Source organism: Hydra viridissima, unplaced genomic scaffold (assembly GCF_058129835.1).
Source record: "Hydra viridissima isolate aposymbiotic clone 2 unplaced genomic scaffold, HvirCarnegie_v1 scaffold_6, whole genome shotgun sequence".
NCBI classification, from domain to species: Eukaryota; Metazoa; Cnidaria; class Hydrozoa; order Anthoathecata; family Hydridae; genus Hydra; species Hydra viridissima.
Window position 1 is genome coordinate 11,058,588 of NW_028324305.1, and position 13,559 is coordinate 11,072,146.

At 29.2% G+C, this 13,559-nt stretch overlaps 1 protein-coding gene and 1 long non-coding RNA gene across 5 annotated transcripts; one reads left to right on the forward strand and one right to left on the reverse strand.

Moving 5' to 3' along the window:
- Positions 1–2,848: 2,848 nt before the first annotated feature.
- LOC149887004 (uncharacterized) lies at positions 2,849–6,442 on the reverse strand. Of its 4 annotated transcripts, none has more exons than XR_016453486.1 (5): positions 3,938–4,017; positions 3,644–3,667; positions 3,453–3,523; positions 3,180–3,265; positions 2,849–3,086 (listed from the first exon to the last, which is right to left on the reverse strand). It is a non-coding gene; the product is annotated as an uncharacterized LOC149887004 (long non-coding RNA). The 4 variants fall into 4 exon arrangements; XR_016453487.1 differs by lacking the exon at positions 2,849–3,086 and adding an exon at positions 6,163–6,442 and having other exon boundaries at positions 3,264–3,378; positions 3,938–4,008; XR_016453485.1 differs by having other exon boundaries at positions 2,849–3,265.
- Positions 6,443–8,627: 2,185 nt separating this feature from the next.
- On the forward strand, positions 8,628–13,048 carry LOC145190787 (sperm-associated antigen 6-like). The gene is made up of 13 exons (XM_090090926.1): positions 8,628–8,876; positions 9,040–9,135; positions 9,558–9,724; positions 9,924–9,992; positions 10,171–10,285; positions 10,495–10,622; positions 10,868–10,945; positions 11,042–11,215; positions 11,305–11,457; positions 11,899–11,952; positions 12,370–12,507; positions 12,587–12,849; positions 12,950–13,048. The coding sequence occupies exons 1-13, from the start codon at positions 8,849–8,851 to the stop codon at positions 13,014–13,016; spliced, it is 1,530 nt and encodes a 509-aa protein (XP_089947052.1). The 5' UTR covers positions 8,628–8,848; the 3' UTR covers positions 13,017–13,048.
- The last annotated feature ends 511 nt before the right edge of the window (positions 13,049–13,559 follow it).

A 13,559-nucleotide genomic window follows, 5' to 3' on the forward strand; every position in this document is an offset into this window, starting at 1 on the left:
AACACAAAAATCCCTTACAGTGATTAACAGCGATTTTAAGTTTATTGACGTGTATAAATTTAAAAATCTCTTCTCTTTTAAAAGTTAATATTATTGTTATTTATTAAAAATCATGATTAATAGGAGTAAGCATCTTCGACAAAATAAAACTAAACTTCTGCAAATATTTGTTCCAATTTGTTAAAATATTTAAATAAAAAAAATCAATGTTAAAATCAATTTAAAAACTCCGATATCTTATCACAAATAATCGATGGTCTTCGTGATCTCACGTCTTTTATTCAAAACTTATTTAAGAAAATCATTTAAATACTAAAAATCTATAAAAGTTTATAATATCTTTTAAAAGTAATGTTTAGTAAAAAAACTGTTTGAGGAAAAATTTCCTTGGTTTCTTATTGCTAAGAGGAGTTGCTCTACCTATAAATATTTTGATTGGAACTTTTGATGGGGTATAACAATAATGAAATTCTGAAAGACGATATCAAATAACAAATCTACAATTTTGGAAATTCCTAATGAAATTAAGAAGTTAATTTTTGATGAATCTCACAAAAATATTCAAAAGTCACAAACACGTGGCAAAAATGTGGTTATGACAAAAGAATCAATCCAAAGGTTAGTATTGCTGTTGGAAAAAAATTCTTATTTTCAAAATGTAAACGTAATCATAGAAATATCCGTTATATCTGAAAGTTTTATAATATCTTTTGGATTAAGTCTGATATTTAGTGGGTTCTTTATTCATATATAGCTGAGTTTCATCATAATCTCTATACAGACCAGGTTCATATAATCACATGGAAATTGTGTCACCAAAAACCATGCTAATGCTTGAATGTACAAGTATAGATTCTTCAATATGATGCTCCTTCAGTGCCATTTAAATTTTTAATCAATTTGCAATTCAGCATCAACCTCTGGATATGTAACTCTTCCAATCTATACTCCATGTTGTACACACTTTAACATCCAATGTAAACACCATGTCTTCTTAAACATTTTACAAAAGCACAAGTAGGTGCATCACATATGACAACTGAAATACAAAATCACAAATAATGTCTCTGTTAACTGAATACACTGTTCAAAAGCTGTATACCAGTATGAAAATATTCAGACAAATTTTTCTTTAAAACTAACTTTAAAAAAACTTTAAAACTAACTTTAAAAAAACTTTAAAACTTTATTAAGTATGATAGATAGAAAATCCCCACCTAAATTGCTGGCACTTTAAAGTATGAATGGATTAACCAACATCGGGAGTAGCAGGTGTTAATACTAAAAGTAACGGTTGTCGACAAACATTCACAAATCCGCTTTAAAGTAGTGTGCTAAACACCGATAGAGAAATGAATGTGAGATTTCGAAATATTTTAATTCTCATCAACTGTCGAAAGCCAATCAACCTGGAAAAAGTTGCTGCTTCTTGTAAGGTTACATACAGAGTGTATATTATATTGTATTGTTTGTAAAAAGTTCAAGCAATTTTGCACAAAATTATCGCTTACGCTGGAGAAATAATTATTCATTTAACAGCACCTCTTGGTATATTTGTAAAAAGACAGCAACAAGTTAGCGTAAAAAATTTAAAATACATCGAAACTATCATACTAGAAAACAATCAAGAGTAGAAAACTAACATGATGTCTTCATTTGTGTCATGAATGAATCAGATCCATTCATCAGTTCAATTAGGATGGCGAAAAGATGACAGAAAAAATGTCTCTGGATTATTCTGACACTCTGAAAAAGTTTATGGTAAAGAAAAAGAATAAACTGTTCAATATACGGTACTAATAACAACAATCCATAGAGGAACTTATGAAAGTTGCTGACGAAATTGAAGATTTTTTTTTGTTTTTGATGATATTGAAACAGATTGTTTAGGAAATTCTTTAACTATTATGATTATGTAACCAAAATGCTTAGTTAAATTACGAGATCTATTTACAGTATCATCTTAGTTATTATCTTCAAAATTTTATTCTTTGGAATTATTGCTCTAGCTGTAAATCATTTTCAAGATAATATTACTTCTTTTAAACCAACTAAAAGTTAGACACATTTGAAAAGTGAAGAGTGAAATGTTTGAAAAACTTTCATTAACAACGTATTTTGATCAACCACAAAAAAATTCCAAAAATAGCAAATAAAGTTATGAAAGTATTACTGCCTGTTCGCTTATACGAAAACCGCCCTGTGTTAAACCTTCCTTAAAACCAATCAAAGTTGGTTTTATAGATTAAGGAAACTATTATTACCTTAGAAAGTTTGTTAAGCCTTAATTTCCGCGCTTGTTTTACAACCTTAAGCACCGCCCTTGGCTGCTGCAACCAGAGAGTACACTCTAAAAAAAATCCGTTGTATACAACGAATTGAGTAACAGATCAATCCGTCGCTATTGCACCAACGGCTTTTCCGTTAAGTTAACGGATTAAAGTTTTAACGGATTGAAGTCCGTTGATATTTTTCCGATAAAACAATCCTTTTAAATAAAGGAGTTACTACGTCAGTGCATCAAATTATCCGCTGTTTTTATTCAGTTAAAATAACGTTATTGTACGGAATAATCAGTTAAAATCATTCCATTATAATTAAAGATGAATTAAGCCACATAGTATTGTAATTTGATAATAAAATAATCCTTACATTTTTTAATATATGGATTATTTTATTATGATATTCTTAATACACATTGGTTCTTACCATTACAAATGTAATAATTACCACCCATCTGATACAAGCAGTACTAATCATACAAACTACCATGGTTGGGAGAAATATAGTGCTCAATTTGTTAGCAAGCTTCAAAAACTCTTTAACTGGTCATTAAAAACTAATCAAATATTTGTAATAATGTAATTCAGTACACAAACTTTTAATTACAATCAAAATAGTTTTTAAATATATTTTTAATAGTCATTATATTTGAGGTTATAAAACATCTGTATAAAACACACACACCCATATACACAATAGATGTTTAAACTAAACCAATTGTTAACAAACTAGGTTTTAGGTTTTAACGCTGCTGTTCTTAGTACATGTTTCACGCTTCAATTCCAGCAACGTGATGTCAATTCCTAAAGGTAAATATAACATAAAATACAATAAAGAAAATATGGAACCTAAATTATATAAATAGTATGAAATGAAAATAAAATTTTACAAAGTACCTTTAAGAAATATTGCTATTGCTAATTCCTGATTTATAAATTGATAATAGAAATTTTTTTATTTTATTTATTTCTGATACCATTTTCTAAAGGTAAAGTTCAATGCAACAACTAAATAATATCTTTAATAAAAATGTGTAACAAAAGATAATCTTATCTGATAACTGAAAGGTTCTGTAATTTCCACATACTTCAAAACCTGTCAGGAAAAAAGTAAAAAAAAGGTCTCCAACTTAAATAATGATAAATTAAAACAAAAATAAATAAGCTCACCAAAAGAGATGCAAATAACAATATCAGAATTTCAATTTGATACCACATCCCTCGTGTCTAAGTAGTAAATTCTAAACGAATATAAACAAGGCATACATAAACTTAGTTGTACCTAACCGAAATAAATATCCCCATGAAAAGAAATGCAAATCATAATCTAATTTTTAATTTTACAACTAATTTAAACTTACAGCGTGATATTGCGTACCATGTGTCTAAAATAGCAAATTGTAAGGATATAAACAAGCCATATAAAGATAATTGTGTAACTAACCATTTAGTTTATACTAAAACTGTGTAACTACAAAAAAGCTGGCAAATTAAACTTATTGCAATAAACCTTTTATCTACAATGTAAATGTATATTAAAGATCCTGTAAACAAAAAATATTGTTAACAACTCATTTTTTACAATATTTGTCTGATGTAACTGACAAATTTATTTTTAAAAAAATACAATAACAAGGAACAGATAACTGTAATACTTGAACATGATTAAACCATTGTAAGCTGATGTCCATGTAAGTCCTTAACTTGCTTAAACTACATATTAAAGCTAAAAACATATAAGATAATACAAATATTAAAAATTTTAACACATCTATATATTTTTTTATAGTTAAATGATTATAGAAAAAATAATTCAAAACTTTATTATTTTTTATGTAAAGTACTTCAATATGCTGACAAATAAAACTCTAACAAACAAGATTTAAAAAATAATTTATCAAAAGAATATCTTTTGATTTTTTTTTTTTAATTAATATATATATATATATATATATATCAATATCAATCAATATCAATATATTTTGTGTTACGGATATTACAAAAATCACAGGTCATTGCAAATAGTAGTTCACTAATAAAACGCAATGACCTAAATAATATAAAGAAAAGAGAAGAGAAAAATATAAGAAATAAACTAGTCACATAGCAAAAGTAGAACTTTACAAAAATTTATAAGTAACACTTATAAAACAGACTTTTAAAAGAGTTAAAATATAGGTCAAATAGCTATTATAATGTATTCACATATACATACATATATACACATATACACAAATAAGAAATTATAATATGTACATAAACATAAAGAAAAAAGTTATAGAGGTAAAGAATAAAGTTAAGCGTAACTTTTTAGGTAAAAATGATGGAGTGAAGTTAAGAACAGATTCTTGGATCTAAGGATAAAATCTGTTTTTAGGGTGTACGGAAGGGTGTTCCAAGAAAGGATACCCTGATATGTAATGGAATTTATTCCATGTTTAGTTGTCTGTTTTATTTATATATATATATACTACTGTGATCAAAAAGTAAGGTGAATTTTTTTATAAAATGAAAAATCTTTATTTATTCTTCCAAATCTGTATCGTCCCCCTCAAAATAATCCCCCCCCGGCCCCAATGCACTTTTGCCAACGTTTTTTCCAGTCTTCGAAGCATGCCGAAAAGTCCTCGGTAGGGATAGCCTTCAATGCGCAAACCGATTCACGTTGGATCTCTTCAATGGACTCAAAACGATTTCCCCGGAGTGGTCTCTTGAGCTTTGGGAACAGCCAGAAGTCACACGGTGTTAAGTCGGGCGAATACGGTGGTTATGGAGCAACATGGGTAGAGTTTTTGGCGAAAAACTCACGAAGAACCAGTGCTGTGTGCGAAGGCGCATTATCGTGGTGCAAAATCCAAGAGTTATTGGCCCATAATTCCGGTCTCTTTTTGCGAATAGCTTCACGCAAACGTCGCATAACGCTTAAATAATATTCCTTGTTGACAGTTTGGCCAGTTGGAAGGAATTCGTAGTGCACGACACCACAATAATCAAAGAAAACAGTCAACATGACCATGTTTGTAGACGTCTTGATAGTCAGAAAGCATTGCTTCACACGTTTTAACGCGACGCTCTTTTTCAAAGAAATTGAGAAATTTCGGCACCAAACGTGATTTGAGTCTTCTGAGGCCCAAATGATCCTTCAAAATCGCTTGCACCGACCCAAATGATATTCCAACCATGCCAACAAGGTCTCGAATGGTTAACCGACGATTTGCAAGCACCAATTCTTTGATTTTGTTGATGTGGCGATCATCAATCGAAGTCGATGGTCGTCCGGAGCGTTCCAAGTCATCAACACGTTCTCGGCCTTCTTTGAAGTCTTTGTACCACTTGTAAACATTTTTTTGAGACATAGTCTCTTCACCGAAGGCCTTTTGCAACATTCAATACGTTTCAGCAGCAGAAATATCATTCCGCAAACAAAATTTAATAGCACTTCTTTGCTCAACAAAATTAGACATCGTGAAAATTGCCGAATACACTTTTGGTACTTCAGAAACAAGCGTAAACAAAAAAAAATAATTATGAGTTTGACATGTAATTTGGCGCAAATGTTAATGACATTCCTACCAACTTAAAAATAAAAAAGATTGGACGATTCGAATAAGGCAGGAAGTTTAAATTAAAAATTCACCTTACTTTTTGATCACAGTAGTATATATATATATATATATATATATATATATATATATATATATATATATATATATATACACACACACACACACACACACACACACACACACACACACACACACACACACACACACACACACACACACACACACACACACACACACACACACACACACACACACACACACACACACATATATATATACATACATACACTTAAACAAAATAAAATGAAACTAACTAGTGGTAGTTGAACTTGCAGCTTGACCTCATCAGGAATTATTGTTGAATGCTGGGTTTCATAATGTTTTCTTAACTTTATGAAACTAATGAAAACTCTATTGCATTTATCAAAAGTGCATTTGACTTCTGAACCTCTCGAAGTCAATCCATGTAAATTTCGAAAATGAGAAAAAAGGATATGTAATGATGAAAAATATAATCTACAGAGGAAGCACTTCATAATTTCTTTCGGAAATCATTTTTAACAAAATTTTTTTTTTCAACGGATTTTATTATTTTATCCGTTGAATTAATGGAATTTCGAAGATTACGTAATTTGTTAACTTTATTCCGTTATTTTTGTTGTTTTTGGAAACGAATTACTTCGTTAATTTAACGGAGACACGCAATCCGTTACTTTTTCTAACGGATTGTTTTTAGAGTGTAATTATAAGGCTTCAACATTTCAAGTTTAGTAGGAATCCATTATAATTTTTTTTATTTAAAAGAACAACAAAGTTATGTGTTATTTATGGTTTCTTAATTAAAATATAAAAACAAAATAGCAATACTTCATGTCGGCGATAAATCTACGTCACAACTTACAAATATCACAAATAATTGACGAGTGTTCTCCGAAAGTGTGTTTAGTGCACTTGGAACATCTTGTAAAGTCACGTCGCTGACGAAGCTGACACAAATGACATAATTTTCTAATTTTGATTAAGGCATCTTGGGGTGGATAATTCTGCTCTGTAGGCATAGAAGCTATGTCGCGTCTAGGGCCAGGTTGAAATGCCCCTCTCAGATGCTCAATAATTCGGTGTTCCATTGCTGTTTTCATCATTTCCAGGCTTATTTTCAGCAAGAATTGTCGTCTTTTTGATCCACTAAGATCACCTTCCCACTGTGGCTTGTTAAAGAGGAACCAAATACTGGTATTAATGGCAGCAAGATCGAGGAGATGGCCAAACAATGTCATTGGCCAACGCAGTGTCTTGAAAAAATTACAAGATACAAATTTATTAAAATTATAAAAATCGTAAAGAAAAAAACTATTGTTACTAAATTTTAGTCTTACCTTTTGCCGTGTAGTGTATGCATGAGCTAGTTGGTCAACAGTATCTACACAAAGCTTAGTATTATTGCATTGGAGGATCGAAAATAGCTTTCGATGCGCTTCTTCTGACACTTCCGTAGATGTATGGAGAGTAGACAACATAATGACAACCTTGTTAGTTTTTGGAATATAACTCACTAGCTGCATTTTATCAGAATACATAGTTATAGAATCAAATTTAACTCGAGCAAGAAGTAGTTGGCGAACGATATCTGGTTTGTTACGATTTAGGGTTCCGAGCAGATTGAGGTTCCGTGCTAGAAGTTCTTTGGCTAGCGGAATAGATGTAAAGGATTGGTCAGTTGTGATATTTCTCCCACTAACATGAATTGGTTCAGTTAGCTGTAGCACCACTCGTTTCCCTTGCCCTACTTCTTTTTACCTAGCAATCATTCCTAAATAAGATAACGAATGACAAAATATCCAACCAGTTCCTCCTCTGTTATGTCATACCTAAGAAGACCAATAAAAATATGAATATTTATATAAAGTAAACACGATAGTATAAACTGTAGCAGGATTTGCTTTCGGTCGCATTCACTCCCTCACAATGTTTTCTCTGCCTCGTCTACCACGTTGCTCATCTACTGCTGTTTTCCAAATTGTTCCTTTGCGGACAACATACTCTTCTCTAAATGGATCATGTTCTACTGTATTTGAAACTTCGTTTTAATTGTTATCTTCCAAAATGTTATCTTCTAACTCACTTCCCGAAGATTCATTTTCCAAATCAAAACTTGCCATACGTTCAAATATACTTTCATTCATTATATTTTTCTAATTGAGTACTAAATATATGAAATAAAAATATATAATCCATATAATTTGTTTTTATGTATAATAAAAAAATTTCTGAACCTAAATCATAATTCATTACAGTTTATTTCATTAAATAACTAGTTTAAAGTACATAACTCAGTATATAACTTTCATAGTTTTGGCTGCATCAGCCAAAGGCTGTTTCAATGAAAGTATTATGCTTGGGATGGGGGGCAGGCTGTTACCCAGCAGTAGAGTGATCAGCGTTATATGCCATTAAAAACATATTATAAAGTTAGGAAAAGTCAAAGAAGCTCAGGCTCATTAGGTTTAGTTAAACCTCATAACTTTGAAAAATAATTTTGAAATAGCTGCATCACCCAGAGGGCGGAGTTTAAGGGTTAAAAGGAAAAAATCTTTTATTTGCTACAGCTAGATTTCTTTTTATTACATCTAGGTTTTGAAAGCTAAATTATAATAAAGTTTGTAAACAAATACAAGTTAATTTCAATCAATGAAGACAGTTTACTTTTTTTAAACTTTGATAAAAATTACCCATAAACAAATAGTAACGAGTTATTATTTGTTTATGGGTAATTTTTCATGACATTTTTCATCGACGGTTGAACTTCACGTCTATTTCCATAAAGAAAGTATGTAGTTGATATGCTTTCTTGCCGGTTGCTATGCAAAGCCCAATAAAACTTAACAACAATAACAGAGGTCGTAAATTAAATATGGCTGTATAAAATAGCTACATATTAAAACGTGAATGAAACCATTAAATTTCTAAAAAGGCCATCACTTCAGGTCAACAGTTGTAATCATGAGTACAACTAGACAAGTACTTCAAGGTATTTATATAGCAAAAACGTATATATAAAACATATTTAATGCATATTTAATGCATATAAAGTTGATGTAATACTTATGATGTATATGGTATATCTTTATAATCGATATTTTATTTATGATATTTATTTGCAGTGCAATTAATTTTTAAATTTTGTATTTTAGTATTTGAACAGTACCAAAAATCAAGAATAACGTTTGTGCAGACAGTTGCTGAACTTGCTTCTAGACCTCAAAACATTGAAACTTTACAAAATGCAGGTATTAAATTTAATTTTTTTTATTTTTCAAAGTTTTTAAAGGTATTCTTCAAGTATTTGATGAAGCTTTTATTAAAAACGAATTAGTATATATTTTCCATTATAAATTACTTTTAAAAAGAGATTTTTTTTTTTCTTTGGTATTAAAATGTTAGTGTTTGAAGCTAATAGTGTTGGAAAAACTCCTTTTTTTAATCAATTTTTGGAAATTTATTATGCTTATGTTATATTGAATTATATTAAAGTCTGTGGAAATTTTTTCTTATTTTTATTGAGAATAAGAAATACTGACTTAGGTTGAAGATTTTAGGCATTTTAATTATTTATGTTTCTGATATTTACTTATTATTATAGTTGTTAGTTTGTGGTAAATATTTGGTTATTTTTTAACTTGTAACAATTTATTTTTACTGAGAATATTAGGTGTAATGGCTTTGTTACGGCCACTACTCCTGGATGTGGTTCCTTCTGTTCAACAAACTGCTGCATTGGCACTTGGTAGACTTGCAAACCATAATGATGATCTAGCGGAAGCTATTGTTAAAGGTGATATTTTGCCACAGCTGGTGTACTCACTTGCAGAGCAAAATGTATGTTAAATACTTCCTTAAAGAAATGACCTTCATTCTATTTGTGATTGAAATTCATTTAGTTATGAAATCTTAATTTTAGTCTATTTGATATTTTGATGTTTTACATGGTGTTAATTTTTTAATAATGCATTTCTTTTAAACTTGTTTGCGTAATGATTGTCAAAAAACAATTATTTTTATACTTATTTTAATTTAGAGATTCTACAAAAAGACAGCAGCATTTGTTTTACGTGCTGTTGCAAAACATTCTCCACAATTAGCACAGGTTGCAAAATATATATTTATTTGATCAAAAAACAAATTAGGCTTCAATTGCTTTAAGTTACTGTTTTATTGTTAAACCTTATATTCTACACAATTGTATTTTAAACAAAAATCATGTATGTTTTTTTGATTTCACTCTAAAACTTTAAATGTAATTTTACACTTAATCAAATATTTAGGCAGTTGTTAATTGTGGTGCACTAGAAGCCTTAGTAATCTGCCTGGAAGAGTTTGACCCAGGTGTTAAAGAAGCAGCAGCTTGGGCACTTGGATATATTGCTCGTCATAATGCAGGTTTTTAAACTATTTAAAACTTTTGTTTTATTTTGTTGTATTTTTATTTTATTTTTGATATGTGAAGCAAGATAAACTCTTTTCCTCTTGTTTATTGATAAGAATAGAAAATTTAATACCTTCACAAAATGTCATAGAAATATTTATAAAATAGTGTTTTATATGACAAATATTTCTTAGCCTAATAATTTTGTAATTTTTTTTATTAGAATTAGCTCAATCAATTGTTGATGCTGGAGCTATTCCATTACTTGTATTATGTATACAAGAACCAGAATTACCCTTAAAAAGAATTTGTGCATCTGCACTCAGTGATGTATGCAAGCATTCTCCAGAGGTATACTTAAAAAAAAATGTTGATTATGTGAAAAAGCTTTTATTTTCAGGAAGCCTTAGTATGAAAAAATCAACATAAAATATTTATGAGACTTAAAACTCCTCAGAATTTCTGAGATTCTAAATAATACTCATTCAATCTAATAACATTTCAGAGGTTTTGATGTGGTTTGTTAAAAACATTGACTATTCAATTTATTTATATACATTAATAACGATATTTTTTTACCATTTATCCAAAACTAGCTGGCTCAGACAGTGGTTGATGCTGGAGCTATTGCACATCTTTCTCAGATGATCTCAAATCCTGATGCTAAATTAAAGGTATTTGATTGTATTATTTGTAAACAAGTTTTTTGATTTAGTTTAGTTGTTAAATTTTGTAATTAATAGTTTGCTTATTTAAAATCATTGTTATAGAGACAAGTGTTTTCTGCCCTAAGTCAAGTTGCTAAACATTCAGTTGATTTAGCAGAGATGGTTGTAGAAGCAGAAATCTTTCCATTTGTCCTTTTGTCTTTAAAAGATAATGATGAGTATGTGAAAAAAAATATTGCAATGTTAGTCAGGGAAATTGTGAAGCATACACCGGAAGTAAGATGCTTTTTATACTTTAACATTTTATGATTATAGTTACCAAAAATATTTAAAAAAAAGTTTAAAGGCTTAAAATATAATTTTAGCTAGCTCAACTTATTGTAAATGCAGGAGGAGTTGCAGCAGTTGTTGACTACATTGGTGAAACAAATGGTAATGTCCGTTTACCTGGAGTTATGATGCTTGGGTATGTTGCTGCTCATTCAGAAAATTTATCAATGGCTGTGATTGTATCAAAGGTAAGCTAAAAGTGCTATTATGCATTTGTTTAAATTTTTATGTAGTAGTTTATACTAACAGCTAAAGTTTAACATTAAAACCCTTCACTAACATAAAGTTTTGATTGTACCCATTTAAACTTTGCTTGTTCTATAAATACTTTTTCCTAATATGTTTGATTTTTTTTCTTCCGGTCTTTACTTTGTGTTATTTTTTTTGTAACTTGCATTAACTTTTTAAAATATTTTTGTTTCATTCTTAATTATATATTCTCATTCATCAGAAAATGCAAATTAATATTATCTACTGCAAAACTAATCATCATTAAATGTTGTATCTTTTTTTAAATGAGGTGACTTTTTTTAAATCAGGGCTCTTGATTTGTCTGTTAATCTTCTGTGTTTGTTCTTGTAAAGTTTAAAATCAGAAAATACCTAATGACTGTAAAATGCATACTTTAGGGTGTGATACAACTTGCAGTTGTGTTATCTGAGGAAAAAGAGGATCATGTAAAGGTAAGTTTCTTTTCCTTAAAATGCACAGTTAGTTTCAGTTCATTTTTGTTGAAATAATACATTAACAATATGACATATTGTTGATGACATTGTGAAGCTTTTTCTTTACAGTCCAATAGAAATCTAAAACAGTTTTTTGAAAAAATTAGGAAATTTTTGTTTAAAAAAAAAAGTTCTGCTTTTACAACTTTAGAAGTTAATAGTTATATATTTTCATTCTGTGTAATACATTCAAAAAATTAACTATCAATATTTACTCTATTAATGTTTTGTTTAAATAATTACATTGTTAAATTGTTTGTTTTTTTTATGAACAGTTCTCTTTTCTAAATTTGTTTATAATTTTATGAAAAACTGTTTAAATTTTAGTTTAAGTATTGTTAAATTTTTTTATTTTTCATTTTTTTAAATTTATAGGCTGCAGCAGCTTGGGCTCTAGGCCAAATCGGAAGACATACTCCAGAGCACGCAAAGTCTGTAGCAATTGCAAATGTTTTACCAAAGTTGTTGAACTATTATTTATCACCAGAGTCTTCTGAAGACTTACAGATCAAGGTAAATGCTTAATTAAGTAGTTATTTATACATGCTTTACAATATAATTTGACACTATCTAAAATATTTTGTTTTCCAAGTCCAAGAAAGCATTAAAGAATATTTTACAACGCTGTATCCATCTACCTGCACTTGAACCTTTACTCCATTACGCTCCTTCTAACATTCTAAAATATGTTGTCAGTCAGTTTTCAAAAGTACTTCCCCATGATGCCAAAGCCAGGAAGTTGTTTGTTACTAGTGGTGGATTAAAAAAAATCCAAGAGATTAAAGTTGAGCCTGGTTCAGCCTTACATGAGAACGTCAACGAAATTAACAACTGTTATCCTGAAGAAATTGTCAGGTAAAATTTTTGTTCACGCTTTGCTATAAAATTTTTAAAATAATTTCTCAAATGTTAATTGCGATGTTTAAAAGAACATCTAAATAACTCTCTATTTTAGGTACTACTCCCCAGGATACTCACAGAAGCTTTTGGATAGAATAGAAGAGTATCAGCCATCACTTTAATCAGTATTTTTAAAATACATTTTCATATAAATATATGTTTCTTCTCGGAAAAAAGTGGATTTACTTTGTAATTTATATATATATATATATATATATATATATATATATATATATATATATATATATATATATATATATATATATATATATGTTTAAAAATAAAAATCAGTAATGAACTTAAATTACTTTTTTTTTTCGGACAGTTCAAATATGGCTGTACTTTTAAGTGGCGTCTTTTTATCATACTGATGCATGAAAAGACCTAATGATTTATGCACAACTTATTTTATAATGCAAACACAGTAGTTACTGATTAAGCAGTTAAGTAAACAAGATGAAAACTTTAGAATGCAAGAAGTGGTGGAATTTTATCTCTATTAACATTATTTGTACTATCGAAATTGCAATAATCGGCGTTTGCATTCTTTATCAGTACAAAATTACTGTTTGTAAAGCGATTGTGTTTAATGGTTTTATTCTAACTTTTAATCTACTCGATTCGTTTATTTTTTTGATACTTCTTTTACAAATATTTTTATTTGT